Genomic DNA, 21,444 nt, shown 5'->3' with positions numbered 1-21,444 from the left:
TGGATGTAGTCCCCCCCCCCCCCCCACCGACCAACTGCATGTTATAACAAATGCAATAAAAAGAGGATTCCATACATAATAGGATTTTTTCCTACAGGTTAGAAAGAAAATTTTATTTAAAATTTTAATTAAATGGAGGGACACCTGGGTGGCTCAGTCGGTTAAGTGTCTGCCTTCAGCTGAGGTCATAATCCCAGGGTCCTGAGATCTAGTCCCCACGTGGGGCTCCTTGCTCAGTGGGGAACCTGCTTCTCCCTCTGCCTGACACTCCCTGCTTGTGCACCCTCTCTCTCTCTCGCTCTCTCTCTGATAAATAAATAAATAAAATCTTTAAAAAAAAATAAACATTTAATTAAGTGGAAAAGTATTATCACGTGGGATCTATATTTATTATGAAGTTTAGACTGGGTTTCAATAACCAAACCTGTTAATAATTTAATAAATTGTATTCTTGCATCTACTCCTGAGAATTCTTAAGGTTTTCCTTCCTCTCTTTCTGGAGAAATTGAGCAATCACAGTCACAGCAGGTAGAAACAACTGAAGAGGGGAGGTGTGAGCTGGAGAGCACCATTTCCCAACTGCTCATACACAATGAACAGCCCCTGATCCTCAAGAACATCATTGCGCAAGAAAAGAAAAAAAAATAGGGAAAGGTATGTTTTTTAAATTGTACATTAAGAAATGTTCATACCATCACTTCTTTGACTCTCCAAAACGAATCTTAAGAAAACAATCAGAAAGGAGGACAAAGATTTATGTGCCAGAATGTTTATCACTGTTGATATAGTATGGAAAAAAAGAGAAACAATCTAAATGTTCAACAACAGGGGGGGGAAATTACACTAAATTGGATCCATGAAATGGAAGGTTATAGTCTTTAAAAAAAATTCCTAAAACCCTTTTTAATAATATGAAAATATGTTCATATTTTATTTTGTTAGGAAAAAGGCCAGATACAAAATTACATACATCTTAATCCCCATTAATTTCATAATCATGAAAAAATGCTTTCTAAAAAACTGATTTTATACACACTAAACTTAACACAATAATCTACATTTAAGTTCTTGACTGCAGGAACTGAGCAGGAAATTATAATAAAGTAGGAAAATCCTACCATTCACCACAAAGACTTAGACATATTGGATTTATAAGTTAATTTTCAGTCAGCCTCACCTATTCCATTTTTTAAAAACTGAACAAATGGCAGAAGTACCATCCTTTTGGACATTGTATGTGGCATTCACAAATAGCTGAGACTTAAAAGCACTAACAAATATTGAAATCATAATCATTCCATGTTTACGTTAGCTTCATCTAAAAAGTATGTCTTAACTCACTGGGGATAACTTCAAAATTTTGAGAAGGTATTCTCTGAAAGTTAGGGGGAAAAGTTATATTTAATGACTGAAATTAGAAGGAAGTTATCAGTGGGGCTGTTTGTGGATCCTCCATAACCTACTGTAAGGAAAAGACAGAAAGAGAATAGGTTTAGGAGCTTGAATCCCACCTCTGCTATGTGACTTAGGACACGTTCTTTAACTTCTCAGTCTTAATTTTTTTTTTTTTAAGATTTTATTTATTTATTTTTTTGAGTAAGAAAGCACAAGCAGGGGGAGCAGCAGAGGGAGAGGGAGAAGCAGGCTACTGGCTGAGCAGGGAGCCCCACCCAGGGCTGGATCCCAGGACCCCGAGATCATGACAGGAGCGGAAGGCAGACGCTTAACCGACTGAGCCACCCAGGCGCCCGGTGTCTTAATTTTCTTATCCGTAAAACAAAGATAACAACTTATTCGTAGAACTGTAGTAAGCTTTAAAACTGCCAGCACAAGGTAGGGCACATAGTGAGGAACTCAGGAAATGGTAGTTATAAATACAATCATCCAGCTGGCTAGCATACAATCTCAATTATGTTAGCTTATCTAAAGTAAAGTAAATACTAGCTCTAAATTCACTGAGAGTTCAAAATGACCATAAAATTAATTATACAAGACAGGAGCCACTGAATGTATCCATCAAGTTGGCAAGTCCTTGAATAAGCAAAAGTACAATACAGTAGTTTAGTTGAAAACAATAGATGAAAAAACGGTGAAAAGACAGACTTTCCTGTTATTTAAAGAGTAACCCTAAAAAGTAAATTAAAACAGGTTAAGGAGGAAACACGTGGAAAAAGAAGAAAGAAGAAAAACCCTATCAGGTACTGGCATCTAAAAAAGGTCAGTAACAGCTTTCACCAGTTGGGGTCCTGTCAGAAGACTGCGAAACTGGGAGGAGGAAGTTCTTAGATAGAGCTGTTTACTTTGTTTTCCTTCTGTTCCCTTTATCAAGGTAGAAAATGATGGCTACACCAGAAATACTAGCTTGAAAGAAAGCAGCAGTAGTACAGTACCCCTATATGTGCCTCTTAGAGTTAGTAAAATGTCCCAGGTTTTAAACAGCAATTAAATGTTGCAAATCCTGACTAGCAGATTAAATCTCTATAATCCAAGTATTCCCAACCCCTACATACATGCATCAATTCTTGGTTGAATATTTAATAAAGACCTGAACCATGTAACATAGAATCAAAACGTGAACTAAGTTTTACCTCTTAACAAGACTCTTCGTGAAGATACACTCTTCATGGAGGGGGACATTCACAAAAAATTACATTACCATTTAAAGGGACCTACAAACTCCACAATCCCAGGCACTATGCTCTAACAGTATTTAACTATCCTCCTAGCCAGTAAATGTTCATGCTTCATGAAGTCCTCAGTTCCCCCAAACAAGAGTTTCTTCCTAATCAGGCAAGTAGAAGATAATGGATGAACGCAATCATACAATAAACGACGCTGGTTACATCCATTTTGCGAATTATTCAAGAGGGAAATCAAGTTACAATAGGATGAATCAGCACAAATTCATCATTACAAAATATATATGTGTATTCCGCTAATGGTGGACTTGGCTTTATATGTAAATTATAACATCTTTATGCTTCAACACATATTTGGGGGTGTGAGTGAAGGCTAGATGGTCGAAGAGTAAGGATATGGATACTGGCTACTACCAGGCCAGGCGATTTCCCCGGGTCGTCACCGATTCGAAGTGACCTTAAGGGCCTTAACAAAAGAAATCATCAAAGCTTGGCACAGGGCCTTAGAAGTAACCGAACACAAAGCAAGTACAAACTTGAACACGCTACAACAGTAACAAAATATTTGAGGACCAGGTTGTGGGTCTGTTTTCACCACTGCTGAATACCGACCCACGCGGTCGGAGCTTCAAACAGCTGAATGAACAGAACGCGGACGTCTACAACTTATTGTGCGATTTGCATTCATTTGGGGAGATAGAATGCAATACTTCCAGAAAATTTTTCACAGATAAACTGCAGCGACAATACTACAAGATACTCTTCTCCTAGGCTCCATTAACAAAAATGGGGGCGGGGTGGGGGAGAAGAAGAAAAAGAGAAAAAAAAGAATAATCTCCTCAGAACGCCCGTGAAGACACTTGGGATCTTCAGGGAGCGCTGGCTGAGGGTCGGAAGCAAGGGGGACCGTTCTCTGGGACTCCGAGGCTGGCCCGCCACAAGCCAGCCGACCCGCCCGCGTTTCCCGGGATCCCGCCGGAGCCAACGGAGGATGGCGGGCCGCAAACCGCCAGCTGTGCCCCGGACTCGGGGCGACCCGTTACAAACAGCGCGTTTCCCCGGCGGGCTGCACTCACCGCCGCGCAGCTCGCCCCGCAGGCCTGGCGGGAAGCGGGGTGAGGGGTGGGAGGGAGACGCGATTGTGGACTGTGGAAACGGGGGCATTTCTCTGGGCCTAGCACCGACCTGGGCGTCCCGCCTTCCTCTCGCGCAACAGCGGTCCCTGGGCCGCGCGACTGTAAGAACAGGAACCGCCACGGTGCGCGCCCTAATCCTTTTTTGCCTCTTCCCGCCCGATTTCCCGCGCGCTGACGCCCCTCCTCCAAACCTAAAAGACTTTTTCAGCCCTGAGAACGCCCCTTCCTCGCCCCCTCCCAGTGCGCGTGAACGGGGTAGCCTTCAGTTCTCGCGAGAGGTTTTTCCCCCCTCCCTCCCCTCTGCCGCTAGTGAGTGCGCGAACGAGAAAGGAGGAGGGCGCTCCAGGCGAAAGCACTGCAGACGCCATTATCCTCTGTTTCTCTGCTGCAGCAACATCGACGTCTTGCCTACGTCCCTCTTTCTTGCGGCCTATAGGTAATTGGGGTTTTTGGCGCTAGGGTATTATAGATTCAGGCATGGGTTTGGCCTCCCTAAAGGCTGCGTTGACTTTTTTCAAGCCCGGCTTTTCTCGGGCCCTTAGCGGCCTCACAATCTGAAGGGAGGCGCCGGCGCGAGGCGTGGCGTCGCCGCCTTCGGCGCTTTGATTGACGCGGCCTTGGGCCAATCGCTTTGCCCTCGCGCCACCGCTAGACCCCGGGCAACCAATTGGGCTCGGCGGCGGGGTAGACCGCGGGGAGGCGGGGGAAGGCGGCGGGGGCCTGCACTCGTTCTCTGTCTGGCTGTGACCGGCTGAGGCGGCGCGGCGGCACAGGGACGGCGGCCTCGCGCGGTGAGGAGCGGGGCTGGACGAACGGCGCGTGAGGGCGAGGGTCAGAGATCAAGTTTGCCGCTTGAGGGAGGCGTTTGGGGGCTGCTTGGTGGTTGGCCGATTCTCGGAGAGGGAACGTTGCCCGGTTTCCCCTCCCCCCACCTCCGCCATTTCCCTGAGCGTATATCCGCAGTCCGCGTTGTGGTGCTAGAGGCTTCGGGTAATTGCGAGGCGTGTGTCTGTAGGATGAGCTGTAGTTTCGTAGTCTTCATAGTCTTCAGAACTAGGCACCTTGTGTAGGAAGCAGAAGCGGCCGGCGGGCGGGACCCAAGGGCAGTGGAGAACGCCGCCGCTGTCTTTGTGTGAGTCCCGCCGCACTTGGGCCCTCCCGGCCCGAGCTGGGAGCTTGAGCGGGGGAGATGGAATAGTCGAGGCTGCCTCCGTTGCTTTGTCTCTCCCGCGGTGGGGGGAGGGTGCGGGGGATGAGATCTCGGGACCGCGTGGTGGGTGGGGGAGGGGGGTCCGCGCTCGGCTCCGCCTAGTAGCACGTAGTCGCCATTACGCGGGCCGCCATTTCCTGTCGGGTCTGGGTGAGGAGCGGCGCGGCGCTTCTGCTCTCTCCTTCAGCTTTTTCAACTCCTGTTATTCGGCTGTTGCTGATCCCCGGTACCGTGCGGGGCCTGGCGGGGGGGGCATGTTTGCGTTCGGCTGGTCGCTCCCATATTTAGCGATTTGAGGAATGGTGACTGAAGGACCTGAATGGTGAACCGTGGCAACGCTTTCCTTACAAGTAGAGCCCGCCGTCTTTAAGTTCCTTTATCTAAATCTATCATGCCTCAACATTTAGCTGAGTGATGGGCGGTGAGGGTAGCGTTTCAGTTAGTCGGTTATCGACAAACATTACGGAAGAACGGGAGCCATGAATGTAGTTCTGGGCTGTCTAGGTATCCGTCTTTTACCTACCAGAGGCTACTGTCGCCTCTTTCTGCTAGTCCTGTGAGCGCTGGTGAAAGGCTGTTTGCAGTCCCATCACTCCGGCGTTAAAGGTGTAATTGTTAGGTTATAGACTTTTAAAACCTAACTTAAAATATTCTTGTAGTGGCAGTATTAGCGTTCTAGGGCTTCATTTGCCCTGTTTGAATAATCGGGTATTATTGGTAGTTGGGGTCTGCTCCTGTATGAGGTTTTAAGATTTAATCTTTTCTTCAGTACATTGACCGGATTGTTGGATATAGCTTGAATTTGCCTTCATATTTGTAAACTTTAGAGATTGCAGAGAATGGCATTTCAAGTCACCAAAGGGAAGAAACCCACACGCAATTTAAAAATCCAATATAACTAATTTTATACATCTGTAAATGTGTACCTTTAGGGACAAAATTGAAGGTTCTTGGGCTTATGTATAGGTCTTACAGACCTTTGGTCTTTTCTGTATTGTATAAAACAATTAGTTACGGTGGTGGGACTCCCGTCCAGTGGCTAAAAATTGCGTGGTTTTCTTTTTGCAAAAAATCAGATAGGGTCCTTCGGTTTTTGGTTTTTCCTAAGGTGATCCATTTGAGAGTGTAAGACCCAGTTTTAGAAAGTTGTTGAGTTTGTATTCAAATCACTGTTCATTAGTATTCAGTAATCAACCAAAAAGCAAAACTGATTTATGTTGGTTTTTATAGGCTACTGCAGCACTAGGGTGTCAGTTGGTCCCGCCCAGAACACTTCAGTTCTGCTCTGCAAGGATATATTATACCTGGTACGTTCTAGAAGCAGAGTCATTTCTTTGCCTTTTTTTTATTATTTAGCGAGACACAATGCTTACTTTTCCAGTAAACCAAATGTACCAGTCTCTCTATCTTTCAACAGATTGGTGTATCCATTTAATACAAGAAAATGGAAACTGAACAGCCAGAGGAAACCTTCCCCAACACCGAAACCAATGGTGAATTTGGTGAGAAGACATTTTAATTTACAATTTTTGGGTTTTCCATTTTGTTAATTTCGTTTGGAACTGTTCAGTCTGACATCCCTGTCAGATTTCTCTTCACTTTTATTTATGAACTACATGTAATTGTTATTTGTATTGGTGATTTTAAAGATAGAAACAGTGAAAATACCTTTTCTTTGCATTTTATAATTCCAATCCTTTGAAGCATTTTGTCACATTGTTTTGTGTTTAGAAAGTATTATTGGAAGGGAACGGGCTTTGACTGAGTTAGCAACAAATCTCCACAAACAGAATGGAGCTGCTTTCTCTGACCTACGGGTTGAAATTAAAATGTAATTGAATTAAAGGTACTTTTTCTTGCTGATAACTGGTGCTTTCTTTGAAATCTGAACTGTTAATTTCTAGGTAAACGCCCTGCAGAAGATATGGAAGAGGAACAAGCTTTTAAAAGATCTAGAAATACTGATGAGATGGTTGAATTACGCATTTTGCTTCAGAGCAAGGTATACATTTTATTCTTGGAAATTTAAAAGTGGTTCTTCACTAAAGTAGAAATTAAAATAAGTTCTGGTTTGGCCCTCTGGGAAGCATTCTAAGCCTTACAGATTGAAGAAAGATTTGTGTGGCTCTTTCTAAACATCTATAGGCCATGTTATTTTGATAAAACGAAAGCACTTAATATAAAACGAGTCCTTGCAGGTCAAAGTAGCAGAAAGGGTGTAGGTGATGCTTAAAGCATTGGTGGATTAAAGATTATACCTTGATTACATTGTGGGGAAAACACCCTAGTTGGTGGCTTACTTGATTGATAATACCACATGTCACAATGTGAAGGTACCTGATAATGTTTAAATTGTTTCTGAGAAGAAAACTGTAATTAATCAGTGCTTAACTTCCATGTTCCGTGTACTTTTTGGCATGCTGAATATTCCAAAGCTGTCTTGATGTTTAGTCCCTAAAGCCACAGACTTCATTTTTCTTTTTTTAACGTGATGATTTGAGTTTGTTGTCTCTGATAGATTTTCAGCTCTCTGACCAGAAAAAGGAGAGATTAGGTTTTACGGTTTGGGTTTTTTTTTTTTTGCTACAGTTTAAGAGCATAGGAAGGCATTAACATAGGAAAAGGAAAAGTAAGCTTCTTGTTTTTTTCTCTCCTCCAGAATGCTGGGGCAGTGATTGGAAAAGGAGGCAAGAATATTAAGGCCCTCCGTACAGACGTAAGTATTAAAGAGTTTAAATACTAAACGAGCTGCTTCAGTTTGTGTGTAGAAATTTAAAGATTTTGCATCATAGAAATCATTTAATAGCCTAGATACAAGCCATTTGTAATAATTGATTACATAGATGATTTCAGTTTGCCATTCCTGATTTAACAAAGCCCAGATTGAGTTTGGGGAGGGGTGGGTCTGTATTAAACCTCTTCACTTTCTGATAACTTTCCACCAAATTATTCACTTCAAGATAACATTTTAATTAGAAAATAACGACAGTGTAAAAACCCTTAATTACACCATTTACTGTGTGTGAATCAATTACAGTATATCAAAACCATTGCAGGTGGCTGATTAAACTCAAATTTTTATTTCCTTTTTTTAATCGTCCATCTGTTTAACAGTTTGCACATGGAGCACAGATTAATTTGAGGTTGCATGATTTAAATATGGGTAAAGAATAGACACTTAATTGGGAAACCATTTGTCAATGCCAAAGATTGTTTGAGTCTTCGTATTTTATAGTGGGTTGACTCTTGTGATTAGACACATTAAATGTTGGTATCACCAGAAGTGAGCATATTTCTAGGACTTGGCTACACCAAAATTACTAAATTTTTTTCTCATAGTGTACATACTCTTTTAATGTTTCCTTGCTAAAGTTGAGGCAAATAATAACTTTGTGTTGAATACTTATTGACAGTATTTCATTTCTCTCTTGGTCGCAGATCTTTGTATGTTCCTCTTGTAAACTGAACTTGAAATTTTGTTTAAAATTTTACTTGCCTGCTAGGATCTAGGAATGCGTTTTAAACCTCCAGGAAACCAAACCTGATCTTTTTAAGAGTTAGGGTTTTTGGTGGTGTGGGAATTTTTGTTTTGTCTTTTATAAACCTCTCTCCTCTTAATCCAGATGTTCTATATAATTATCTGGGTTATTTCCCCATTTCCTCAAGAATTTCAGTAAACTGAGTCATGACAGGTTTTGTGTCTACCCTCATGAGCCAGCCTGCTACTGAAACATCGTTTGTTTTTTAAAAAAAAAAAAAAAAAAATAGTACCATCATTTAAGGTCCTTAAATGTTAAGCCACAGTCAGATATAGAGAAGTCCATTATTGTGTTAGTCTTCAGAACAACTTAAGCTTGTTTCATTAATTGAGAGTATGAGTATAGTTTGTATTAAATTAAAATTTATTGCTTTTCCCCCTTTTCCCTCTCCTTGTTTTTTTGGCCATATATCTCCGTTGCCCATGTACTGGATCGACTTACCCCTGCGTTGCCCACCATGACGTTGGCCCATCCGCCCCTGAACGCCCATGTGAAAACCCTGGTTGGCTATGCCCAAAAATGTGCTCGTTGCCAAACGGGTACCATACTTGACAACTTCTGATTGAATGCCCATGCCCAATGCCAACATCCACGAACGCCAATGACCAATGCAGTACAATGCCAGTGTTTCAGTCCCAGACAGCAGTGGCCCCGAGCGGTATGTCCCAACAGTTTATGCCTCACTGCCTGATTAGAAAGAGAGAAATGTATTTTATTACCTGCCTTTTATATAATTAAATAGTATCCCCTTTAGACGGTGTATTGTTTTTCAAGTTTCTGTCTTATTTTCCCCATTAAGTCTTTTTGTCACTGAACTTTTACCGTGAGTTGCCCACCCAAACGATCCACTAATTTTATTTCGATGGAAGGAGCACAGCTTCAAGTGTTGCATATTTGCTGCATTGTAAATCAAATTGTTACCAAAATAGTCTCTCGCTCTGTCTTTGTGGCCCACCTTGCTTCCCAACATTGCCTGTTCATAATTTTTTCTGATGAAATGCTAACTCTGGTTCACTTTCCTTCACTTCTCATTTGTGTTGTCTTTGTTTTGTCTCGCATTTGTATTTGTTTTCTTGCAGAGCCCATTAGTGATCTAATTTCTAACTGGTATCCATAACCTTACTCCAAATATAATGTTCACCACTTGCATATTCCCCCACTTTTGCCTAAGAGAAGGTGTGCCAGTTTTACCAATGTAACAGCGAGGGTATCCTTAATTAACTTAGTGGTGGCGGGGAACATAAATATTCAACTCTGCTTCAGTTCTGGTCAATTTATTGCCCACTTAATCTGAGCCCTTCCAAGAGCCCATTCTCTCTGTCTCTCTGCAAGTCTCCTAATATTGTTACCATGTCTGTATTGGGCATAAAACAAAATGCATGTGAAAAATCTATAAATAGGCTACTTTAAATGGGGAGATTAAATAATTGTATGTAACTTCTCTGTAAAAGTTTGTATGACTACTGATGATGAACACAAAACTCATTTTTCTTTTCCACCTTTTTTGTACTATCTGGTATTTGTGATGTTTGACAGCATATTGAGTATCAGTGCTGATATTGAAACAATTGGAGAAATTCTGAAGAAAATCATCCCTACCTTGGAAGAGGTAGGCTCTTTTTTTGTTTTTAATGTATTTGGCAATTGAGGGATTGTTGAAGTGTTTTATTGGGGCTAAATGGGGGCGGTGGAGAGACAGTGGCTATAACAGTTTGTAGCAGCAACGTCTTACATAACAAAATGTATATGGTTACTATTCCACATTGTTTTAAAATGTAATCTTGAAGAAAAAAAAAATTTTTTAATGTAGTCTGGCCACTCCAGAGTAAATACGAACTACCTGTGGTCATGCACATGGGTTTAGCATGTATTTCATGGACTGTGGTTATAGGGGAGGTGTTTTTTTTTATTAGAATATTGATTGTGGGACTCTGTTGGAAAGGACTATGATCTAGTTCAAGGATTTTTTTTTAATTCTATGTAATCATGTATTTATTGGGTATATAGGAGAAGGTTACACATTGATTCTTAAGAATAGATAAGTAATTTTTCTTTAACATTATAAATGTGAAATATGTTGTAGTAGCTTTACCAATATATGCGACAATAGCCTGATCACACTAGACACTTAACCTATTACTCTTATTTTTCTACTTTCAGGGCCTGCAGTTGCCATCACCCACTGCAACCAGCCAGCTCCCGCTCGAATCTGATGCTGTGGAATGCTTAAATGTATGTCATAGTGCCATTGAACCCCACTGAAGTATGGAGCCTGGCCCATAGGATCAATTTTATTTTTAACATAGCGTACTTTTCCCGTCTCTATAGAAAAAGGCTTAAAAACATGATAAATGAATGGTCTTACAACTCACTGTTGACCCTGCTCCATGCTGCAGTGGGAATTAACTACATTTGCAAAGTGCTTTGCAGTCATTTTTATTATGGTGTTATTTGAATGTTAATAATAATTTTGTGGTAACAGCGACATGCTAAATGGCTGCAGTGTGGGTATGGTGTTGCAGGACCTGAAAATAAAATAGTTTTTTAAGGTGGTGCAGAATGTCCTTTTTGGGCCTGGCTATTGAGGATAATAAGCACATAACTGGTAAAGTTATTGAAATATAAATTCAGGTTGCTCACTGCAACAGTATATTGTCATGCTTATAGCAGATAAGTGTGTATTGGGGATTCCTTGATTTGGGACTAAAATTTTATAATTCTCCCTCTGCAGTACCAGCACTATAAAGGAAGTGACTTTGACTGCGAGTTGAGACTGTTGATTCATCAGAGTCTGGCAGGAGGAATTATTGGGGTCAAAGGTGCTAAAATCAAAGAACTTCGAGAGGTAAAAAGCAGTTGTTTTCCTTGCTGTATTACTAGACAATAGTATTTCATACAGAGCTGGGTCAGTGGGCTTCTCTCATTCCCCCTTTTGAGTTCTCTCCTTAAATTCCTTACCACTTCTGTTTATCTAGTTCACTTTTAAAATCTAACAGGCCTGGACATGCTAGGACAAGTTCTTTCGCCAATACCATGGCAAAGTCCTAGAGTTACTAACAGGGTTTTTATGGGAGGGGGGTTCCTGGATGTGAATGTAAATTTTTCTGAACCCAAGAAACTTTATTTTCTTTTTCCCCTTCTGATTAACGCTTCCCCTTTTTCGTAAACTTAACCACAGAACACACAGACAACAATCAAGCTTTTCCAGGAATGCTGTCCTCATTCCACTGACAGAGTCGTTCTTATTGGAGGAAAACCTGATAGGGTTGTAGAGTGCATCAAGATCATCCTTGATCTTATATCAGAGGTACCTTCGGAATATTTTATTTACATTTAATTCCATGGAACAGATGTTTTATTCTTAGTTTCACAGTGTTGAGACAAATGGTTTTTATTTGTCCTTACTCTTCAGCTAATTTTTTAGCTATCACTTCAATTTAAAAATTTGAGCCGGGGGAGAGATCATTTGATCATTGGTGAGGATTTTTAATAGCCTTTGGTCCTTCAAATGAAGTTTCTATAGTTCCTCTATAGTACCACATTGCACAGCTTCCCACCTGTGCTTCAGTATGAGTTACAGACTTCTTATACAAGATACTGATTGCCTCAGTCCTTGAGATAGTTACTTTGTTCTTTACAGACCCCATTGTGAAATGTATGAATGGGGTTTGTACAAGTCTCTTGAGATGGAACAATAAAAGCAGGCTGCTAAAACTTTGTTTAGGACTCAACAAAAATTCTCCATTTTTTTTAATTCTTTCTACTGTTAACCTTTGCCTGCATTCCTTTCCCTGTCACAAGTACCTCCCAGGAGAAATAAAGGACTTAAAACGTTCGGCTTGTTAATCATTTGATATGAAACAAGGTTCTTTTCAGTCTGTAACATTGCACTATTTTTGTTTCAGTCTCCCATCAAAGGACGTGCACAGCCTTATGATCCCAATTTTTATGATGAAACCTACGATTATGGTGGTTTTACAATGATGTTTGATGACCGCCGCGGACGTCCTGTGGGATTTCCCATGCGGGGAAGAGGTGGTTTTGACAGAATGCCTCCTGGTCGGGGTGGGCGTCCTATGCCTCCATCTAGAAGAGATTATGACGATATGAGCCCTCGTCGGGGACCTCCTCCACCTCCTCCTGGACGAGGTGGCCGGGGTGGTAGCAGAGCTCGGAATCTCCCTCTTCCTCCACCACCACCACCTAGAGGAGGGTAAGTTTCTTCCATCCACACACTGCTAATTTGTAAGAGGCTTCACTCTATGGGTAGATAGGGTAGGTTTTTATTTGGTGTGTGTGACATGTAAGCGAACAGATGACAACAACAAGTACTATGCTTGCAGAGATCTAATGGCCTATGACAGAAGAGGAAGACCTGGAGACCGCTACGATGGCATGGTAAGAACTCTTCATTTATCAACGTATATGAGAGCTTTTAGGGTTCTAAAGTCATGTAGTTGACACTTTGTTGAAGATGATTGTTAATTGGAAGCTTGAATGGACTTCTTAGACAACTAGTTAAATCATTTCAGTTGTTAGCTAGAATATTAAGACTTTAGCTATTTTTGTTTCTGGAGAATATGTGATTGCTGCCAATGATAGGTATTTTAGTGACGCAGGATAGAAATGCGTATAAAAACGGTAGCTCTGTGGCTGAAACTGCAGCTTATGTTAATACTTCTGTCTCTGACACAGGTTGGTTTCAGTGCTGATGAAACTTGGGACTCTGCAATAGATACATGGAGCCCATCAGAATGGCAGATGGCTTATGAACCACAGGTTGAGTATCAGGGGTGTTTGTATTCATATCAGTAACAATTTAAAATGCTTGCCTACTTGCCAGTAAGTGTTTGTTTTCCCCTTGTGTAATGTTGCTCCTGTGCTATGTACCTGAAGGGTTTCTTCCCCCAAGGATTGTCTTCTGAAACATACTAGGGAGAGTATGGGAGGACTTTAGTTTTCTAAATTAAGATTTTAGGAATATTAAAATACCTGAAGAATAGTTTTGAAGGCAAAGTAATTTTTTATTTTTTCTTTCCATTTTTAGGGTGGCTCTGGATATGGTAAGTTTTTTCCTTTGTGAAATCAAAACATTATTTCATGCTTTCTAAATGAACTTAATGCTCATTATTTAAATCAGATTATTCCTATGCAGGGGGTCGTGGCTCATATGGTGATCTTGGTGGACCTATTATTACTACACAAGTAACTATTCCCAAAGATGTAAGTATTCTTTAAATTTTTACGTTCTTGTAATGTTACAAGGAACATTTAATGAATCATTTTCTTTAAATTCCCTGGCTTTTAAGGGTCTTAAAGTACTGAATCTTAGGATTAAAATTGTGTTTTACAAACTTCAGCAAGATGTCTTTCTCTGGTTTGACTTCTTTAAAAGCAGAGGGCTCTGAGCCCTTGATTTGTTTATTAAAGGAAATGTTGATGTGCAGCATAAATACATTTTAATTCAAACCTTGTTGAGTTGGAGATCTTTAATCCTAGAATGAACTGTGCAGTGTTAATACTTGACAATTCATTGAAAATACCAGTAATATGGTTATTTTTAAAGTATATCATAAACACTTGTTTTTAAAAATCTTTTCAGTTGGCTGGATCTATCATTGGCAAAGGTGGTCAGCGGATTAAACAAATCCGTCATGAGTCAGGAGCTTCGATCAAAATTGACGAGCCTCTAGAAGGGTCTGAAGATCGGATCATTACCATTACGGGAACACAGGACCAGATACAGAATGCACAGTATTTGCTGCAGAACAGGTCAGTTTGGATTTAGCTTTATGTTAGCATACCCATACTAAAACTTTAAAAAGCTTTTCTTCTCAATTAATTTTTCTTTTAGAAGCCATGGTGTCTCAACCTTTTGGGGACCTAACTTCTAAACATCTTAATAGCTTTGCTTTGATTTTCTTCTGCTTTCTTACTAAAAACGAAGACATTCAATACTAATCTTGCTGGAAGAAGCCTTAACCAAGCAAACTTCTCATTTCTCTGGTGAAAACTGCTGCCAAAACCACTTGTTATAAATTATACAGAGCCTGTAGAAAATATAGAAGATTCAGTGGATGTTGGTCTAGTTCTGTGTGGAAGACTAGTGATTTTGTTGTTTTTAGATAACTAAATCGACAACAAATCACAGTCTGCCATATGGCACAGGCCATGCCTCTACAGGACAAATGATTGGTGCTGTAAAATGCAGCATTTCACACCTTACTGGCATTTCTTTGTCTTTTCTACCAAGTATTAACAACTTTTAATTTCATTTTCCTAATTCTGCTCTACTAATGTCTGATTTACTATTAATTATTTTCTTGAATTTTACATTGCTCTAATTCTGTAATTGCTAATGTTTTAATTCTTATTTCTAATTGTAATGGACATGTTTATCATTTTAATTTAGCATTGAAATTGTCTTAATGTTGATTAAGATGTTACGAACAAAAATTCTAATTCGTACTTTTTTTTCTTTTCTTTTATAGTGTGAAGCAGTATGCAGATGTTGAAGGATTCTAATGCAAGATATTTTTTCTTTTTTATAGTGTGAAGCAGTATTCTGGAAAGTTTTTCTAAGACTAGTGAAGAACTGAAGGAGTCCTGCATCTTTTTTTTTTTATCTGCTTCTGTTTAAAAAGCCAACATTCCTCTGCTTCATAGGTGTTCTGCATTTGAGGTGTAGTGAAATCTTTGCTGTTCACCAGATGTAATGTTTTAGTTCCTTACAAACAGGGTGGGGGGGGGAAGGGCGTGCAAAAACTAACATTGAAATTTTGAAACAGCAGCAGAGTGAGTGAATTTTAATTTTTGTTCATTGTTGGTGGTTTAAAAGAAAAAATTCCCCCCATGTAATTATTGTGAACACTTTGCTTTGTGGTCACTGTAACATTTTGGGGGGGTGGGACAGGGAGGAAAAGTAACAATAGTCCATTTGTCCCTGGCATCTATTCAGAGCAGTGTGCAGAATGTAATGCTCTTTTGTAAGAAACGTTTTATGATTTTTAAAATAAATTTAGTGAACCTATTTTGGTGGTCATTTTTTTTTTTTTTTAAGACAGTCATTTTTCAAATGGCTGGATCCCCAACCCACCCCAAACTAAACACTAAGTTTGATTTTCAGCTCCTCTGTTGGATATAAATAAATGCATCTCTTCTTGGACATAGGCAGAATATCTTGGCTAATTCCATTCTGGTGATTTCTTGATGATTTGAAAGTCTATTGCTTGGGAAGAAATTCCATCATACACATTAATGCTTATAATAAGCTGGGGATTTTTTTTGTTTGCAAATGCTTGCCCCTACTCTGCAACAGTTTTCTATGTTAGTGATTGTGAATGGAGAACCAAGGTGGGGAGCAATACTACAAATTGAGTAATGATATAAGTATATGCCAGAAGCCTAATGGCAGCAAGTTTTATTAATCAGAATAATACTTGGTTATGGAAGGGACTGATGCTAAATAAATTCTTATTATTTTTTATTAGATAATTTCTCACCTATAGACAAACTGTCAGCCTGCTAGTGTCTATTAGTTAAACTTTGTAAAATATATATATATTCTTGTTTTTTTCCATTGTATGCAAATTGAAGGAAAAAGATGTACCATTTCTCTGTTATATGTTGGATTATGTAGGAAATGTTTGTGAACAATTCAAAAAAAACGATGAAAAAAGTTCCTGTGGATGTTTTGTGTAGTATCTTGGCATTTGTATTGATAGTTAAAAGTTCACTTCCAAATAAACAAAACTCCCATAATGCTAGATTTGATGTGTACCCAATTTGAACGAGGGTTGATGACTACCTGTAAAATTTGTTCAAACGTTCCTCTTGTAAGGAAATACAGTAATCTTAAATTACATTTTTTTTTTCGTGTGAAGTGTGTTTCTAGCATAAATCTGGTAGGGGTGGTAAATACAAAATCCCAGTCATTAAGCTCTTTATTTGTTAAAGGGGGAGTCATGATTGAGAGCTGGAATTATTATCCAATTCTTTAATAAGACTACTCTCACATTACCTATGAGAAATTTTGGGTTTCTTAGGTTTTTTAAGATAGCTCTAGTTTAATGTTTGAAAATAATGACCAATAAATGTAATAACTGGGGAGTATGGTTCCTGGCTCACAAGTTCCAAAAATTTCTACCTGTTAACCGCCAACTGTCCAGAAAACATAACAGCTCAATTCTGTGGAAAATACTTAATGCCATTCTGCCTTTTTTTAAGTTTAGGAAAAAGACTTGCATGTGATACGAAGATGAAGTAGGTAGTTTTCTGTAATATACATAAGTAGTACATGCATGCAAACCTCACTTAAAGGCAGAATTTTGGTGAAACTCCCTTTTTAGTGTTCTCTTGGTAAGTGAAATTGTCACAACATGACTTAAAACTTTGATAACTGTGGTATAGTTTCCCAAAAGGAGAAATTAGGCTGCACTGCCACACCCCTTGGGTATTTTAAGTATGGGTGAGCTGGAGTGGTTTAGGGTAGTATAATCTACTTCTTTTGAAATGAGCTTTTCCATTAGAGAAAAAGTGACAATGTTTTAGTTAAACTTAGTCTTACTGGCAGAGAGCATCCCTGGATGTAACACTGGCTTTCAGAGCAGTCATTGGCCATTCAAAAATTAGTCACGTAAGAACGTAGATTATTAGTTGGAAGGGTTTTCATTTTTGCCTTTTAACAAGTTCAGACCTTGAATATAACCTAAAAATTAAATAGACTCGAGAATATCTGGCACTGAAGAGTTGGGTGTACCACTTGGGAAGGGAAAGGCCTTTTGTGTTGCCACTATTTGTAAATGGTGTTTGAATATGGGCTGGAAATTAAGTGGGGAAGTTCTCAGTAAAACATGCTAATGGAACGTTGAACCAATTTTATAAGAAGCAACTAGTACATATGCTGATCTATGGAAGCCTCACATTTAAACGTGCAGTTCTAAAATGTGTTCAGCTTAACTTTGAAAGCTATTACCAGAATGCCAACAGACCTGTTAAAAACCAGGTTGCACCAGTTTTTTTAGGAATGAAGATTTTAAAACCTGTGCTATTCAAATTTTAAGTTTGCCTTTAAAATGAGACTGCAGGGGCACCTGAGTGGCTCAGTTGGTTAAGCGTTCAAACTTGGTTTTGGCTCAGCTCATAATCTCCGCGTTGGGAGATAGAGCTCCATGTCAGGCTCTGCACTCAGCACAAAAGCTGCTTCAGATTGTCCCTTCTCTCCCCCTCGTGCTCACTCACCCTCAATAGAAAAATGAGACTACAAAATATTTTTATTGGATGATCCAGTGTTTTACTCCTAAATCTGATAACTGATTCTACTGGAATGCATAGAGACTGGAGGAAAATGATAAGTGTTTAATGCTATCAGTTTTTTGGAAAGGGATTCAATCTTGGCTAAATGTAAATTAAATCATGACTTTACATCTCCCATTTATCACCAAGGGTTGCTCATTGCTGGCAAGTTTCAGATGAAATGGGCTCAGTTTCTTTATGGAGCCACTGAACTTATGAAAAGCTTTATAAGTGTTTCTCAAAAAACTGTTCGTAGGACCACCTTTAAAATCAGTGGTGCTGGGGATGCCTGGATGGCTCAGTCCTTAAGCGTTTGCCTTCAGCTCAGGTCATGATCTTGGGATCAAGCCCCACATTGGGCTCCCTGTTCGGCAGGGAGCCTGCTTCTTCCTCTCCCACTCTCCCTGCTTGTGTTCCCTCTCTATCTCTCTGTCAAAAATTTTAAGATTTTGAGACAGCGAGAGAGGGAACACAAGCAGGGGGAGTGGGGAAGAGAGAAGCAGGTTTCTTGCACAGCAGGGAGCCCAATGTTGGGCTCGATCCCAGGACCCAGGGATCACGACCCAAGCCGAAGGCAGACGCCTAATGGCTGAGCCACCTGGGCACCTCGCAAATGAAGTCTTTAAAAAAAAAATGTAGCGGTGCTGGTTAAACATTAAAACACGTGGACCATACCTCAATTTGAATCACAATCTCTAGAAGGAGGTACCAGGAATCTGCTTATTTAACAAAACTGGAGTTAATAGTGCGTTTTGTGTTTTTAAGATTTTATTTGAGAGAGGCAGGGGGAGGAGCGGAAGGAGAGAGACAAGCAGACTCATTGAGCGCAGAGCCCCACACGGCTTGATCTCATGACCCCAAGATTGTGACCTGAGCCAAAATCAAGGGGTGGGTGCTCAACTGACTGAGCTTACCCAGGTGCCCCAAACTCAGTAGTTTAAAAACTAACAATACAGCAATATGTAGTAAGAAACAAGTATGGGGGCACCTGGGTGGCTCAGTCGGCTGAGAGTCTGCCTTTGGCTCAGGTCCTGGATCCTGGGGTCCTGAGATTGAGCCCCATTTCCGGCTCCCTGCTCAGTGGGAAGTCTGCTTCTCCCTCTCCCTCTGGCCCTCCCCCCTGCCCCCCACTCGTGCGCTCACTCTCTTGAATAAATAAAAAAACCTTAAGTATGTTACCATACCTTTTCATTAATTCACCCATACTTAGTTACCCAGGTGTACAGATACAGTGGTAGACCCTAAGGATGCAGTGGTTAGGAATCGTTCATTTGGAGAGTGAATCCAGTAACAATGAGAAAAACCAGTGTTGTGAGATGTGTTTAGGAAAGCAGAAACCAATGTGTGTGTACATACATGTATACACATTCACAATGATACACTGTAGAGTTAAAACCAGGAAAATCCCTGTGCTTTGACCCAAAATTCTGTCCCCTGCTCTTAGCAGATGAAAGTAAAGACAGCTTGTGTACATAGGTAGTCATCATTTGCCCTAACCAGGCCTCAGCACTTAGAGAAGAAATCTGACCTGAGAAAAAAGTAATACCTAGAAAATTAAGCACTTTACATTTGTCTATATTTAAAATGGGGAGTTAATCTGAGTCAAGGACATTGGAAAATCTAAGATGCAAATGTTTTATAGGCTTGAGTTCCTGTTTGCCAACAGGGTTGTGGTTAACAGATACACCAGCTATCCTGTGACCTCAAGCCTTAGCCTTCCTAGCCACCTCATTTTCTGTCCAGAACCTGTTCTCCCACTCAATATCTCCACCCATTTCCCTCTGCTCCCCCAAACTCAGACCTGTAACCCCCAGCCCTGTAGTTGTGAGAGAAACAAACAGTATGTCAGCAGAACTTCAAACCTTTTAGAATCGTTTCAGTATTTTACCCTTTTGGTCATCTTATCCCCCTTACCCCTTTTTTCCGTGAAGTCTTCTTATCTTTAAGGATGGACTGCATGGAAGGGAAGGGCCAGTTCACCTAGAACAAAATATCTGGGGGTCTGGGAGGGGGACGTAAAACAGCTGCTTATCAGAGCAAAAGGGGGAGTAGTCATTTTGATAGCGAAGAGAGATTAGGAACAGAGTAGAATAGAAGGCATCAGCCAGGTCCCTCAGTGACCTCCCTAGGGTTCATCCTGAGGCTGGACAAGTAGAGGATGATTAGTGAGAGCAGGAACTCCAGGTAGGTTAAATAGGAAGCTAAAGGCAGAGAAGGCTTAAGCCTCACTTCTATTTGGAATGCTGCAAAGTATTCCTATGACCACATGGGCTAGTAAAGCACAGCAGAAATTGAGGCATATCATGTTTTGGCACAGAGGGACACAGATTTTATGCACACACACACATACACACACACATACACACACACTCCATAGGATTTGCTTTGATTCCTAGATGGCAAAAGAGGGACACCAGTTGAGTGCTAATGGGCTTGCCATGGGGTCACCATGGTGAAGGGGAAGGTTACTGCATAGCAGAGGTTGTAAGGTAGATAGCCCAGCAATGCAGTAACCTTGCTGGTCTTGGAAAGGTGGAAGTGAAAGAAAGACCTTTTAGAAAAAACAGCCCTAATAAGGGGTCTGACCTTTAACTGAATAATTATTTCCCTTAAATTAGACCATTTACAACTGGAAAAGACCAACTTGCATTTCACTTGGCAAGTTTATGTGGTTTTTTTCTACCATCACTGGGAATGGGAACTTAGGAGAAAGGGATATGGGAATCTGAGAGCCTCTGGAAGTCCCCATAAAAGCAAGAAAGGTGAGGCAAATACAACCAAATCATAAGTTTTAGGTGGAGGTGGCCCCAGTGGGCTTGGGGTCTTCATTTGGTAGATCAGGTAGGTTTTTATCTAGATCATTTCTTCATATCTGTGTTTCAGATTGGCACCAATTCTGTGTACAGTTCAGACTCCAGAACTCTGTGATCAGGCCCTGCTTCCGTGGCTTCCTTTCACCTGAGAGCCTTCCTCTAGTGAATCTCTTGCACAAGAATTCCTGGCTGGGCCTGTCTTTTAGGGACATGATCTAAGATGGTTGAGCTGCAGCTGGAGCAGAGATTTACATCACCCAGACATCCTTGGCTTAGATTTTGATGCAGTCAGTAATGAGACATACAGTTATCTCCTTCTGAGGAAGGGGTGAAAGTTTTTCATTTTAGAGAGAACAGCTGCATTCTGTTAGGCAGTATGTTTTAAAGTATACGTATGTGAACAAAATAGCCATAGGGGTGAATTATAATGGACCCTTTTGTTAAACCACACAGCTTCACTTTGCCCTCTTCAATAGTACCCAGCTTTGCTTTTGCAGTTTTTCTCTCGCAGCTGTATGTAGACTTGACAAGATAGAAATCCTGGTCCTGGGAGAGTCCTTCTCACACCAAGAGAGTAAGCATTTGCGCCAGGCTTGCCTAACCTGGGAATTTGTCCTGGGAATTTAAATCTTGAGCAGAATGATTGCAGGCAAGTTACAATGATCGCGGTAAGTTTGTGGGTTTTTGTTGTTTGTTTGTTTGTTTTTTCAGCAGCACTAGTAGAAGAAACCTTTGGGCAGTTTCTAGAACTGCCCAATTGCCATTTAGAAGTCTTGTTCCCAGCCTCTCCTTCTTTTTTTTTTTTTTTTTTTT

General features: G+C 40.6%; 1 protein-coding gene and 2 pseudogenes across 12 annotated transcripts in view; all 3 read left to right on the top strand.

Moving 5' to 3' along the window:
* Nucleotides 1–2,446, top strand: part of LOC102744355 (uncharacterized) — a 14,575-nt pseudogene extending 12,129 nt beyond the window's left edge.
* A 1,642-nt stretch (nt 2,447–4,088) lies between these two features.
* HNRNPK (heterogeneous nuclear ribonucleoprotein K) overlaps nt 4,089–21,444 on the top strand; it is a 49,030-nt gene continuing 31,674 nt past the window's right edge. Inside the window, exons 1-17 of one of the 12 annotated variants that reach the window (XM_006744193.3) lie at nt 4,091–4,211; nt 6,216–6,292; nt 6,403–6,487; nt 6,890–6,987; nt 7,645–7,701; nt 9,139–9,182; nt 10,061–10,133; nt 10,685–10,756; nt 11,256–11,369; nt 11,703–11,831; nt 12,430–12,737; nt 12,868–12,922; nt 13,220–13,303; nt 13,572–13,587; nt 13,665–13,747; nt 14,127–14,296; nt 15,076–16,388. In XM_006744193.3, the coding sequence (XP_006744256.1) occupies nt 6,430–6,487; nt 6,890–6,987; nt 7,645–7,701; nt 9,139–9,182; nt 10,061–10,133; nt 10,685–10,756; nt 11,256–11,369; nt 11,703–11,831; nt 12,430–12,737; nt 12,868–12,922; nt 13,220–13,303; nt 13,572–13,587; nt 13,665–13,747; nt 14,127–14,296; nt 15,076–15,106 (1,392 nt within the window). In that variant the 5' untranslated portion in view covers nt 4,091–4,211; nt 6,216–6,292; nt 6,403–6,429 and the 3' untranslated portion in view covers nt 15,107–16,388. Of the gene's footprint in view, nt 4,212–4,425; nt 4,567–5,191; nt 5,212–6,215; nt 6,293–6,402; nt 6,488–6,889; nt 6,988–7,644; nt 7,702–9,138; nt 9,183–10,060; nt 10,134–10,684; nt 10,757–11,255; nt 11,370–11,702; nt 11,832–12,429; nt 12,738–12,867; nt 12,923–13,219; nt 13,320–13,571; nt 13,588–13,664; nt 13,748–14,126; nt 14,297–15,015; nt 16,389–21,444 lie in introns of those variants that run through there. The other 11 variants (XM_006744191.3, XM_081802897.1, XM_081802896.1 and 8 more) reach the window with 11 other exon arrangements.
* LOC102744056 (phosphoserine aminotransferase pseudogene) overlaps nt 19,066–21,444 on the top strand; it is a 4,435-nt pseudogene continuing 2,056 nt past the window's right edge.

This window comes from Leptonychotes weddellii, chromosome 14 (assembly GCF_054177405.1).
Source record: "Leptonychotes weddellii isolate Sample4059 chromosome 14, ASM5417740v2, whole genome shotgun sequence".
In the NCBI taxonomy this organism is placed as follows: domain Eukaryota; kingdom Metazoa; phylum Chordata; class Mammalia; order Carnivora; family Phocidae; genus Leptonychotes; species Leptonychotes weddellii.
The sequence above is the reverse complement of the archived record's forward strand: the minus strand, read 5'-3'. Positions and strand labels throughout refer to the sequence as shown.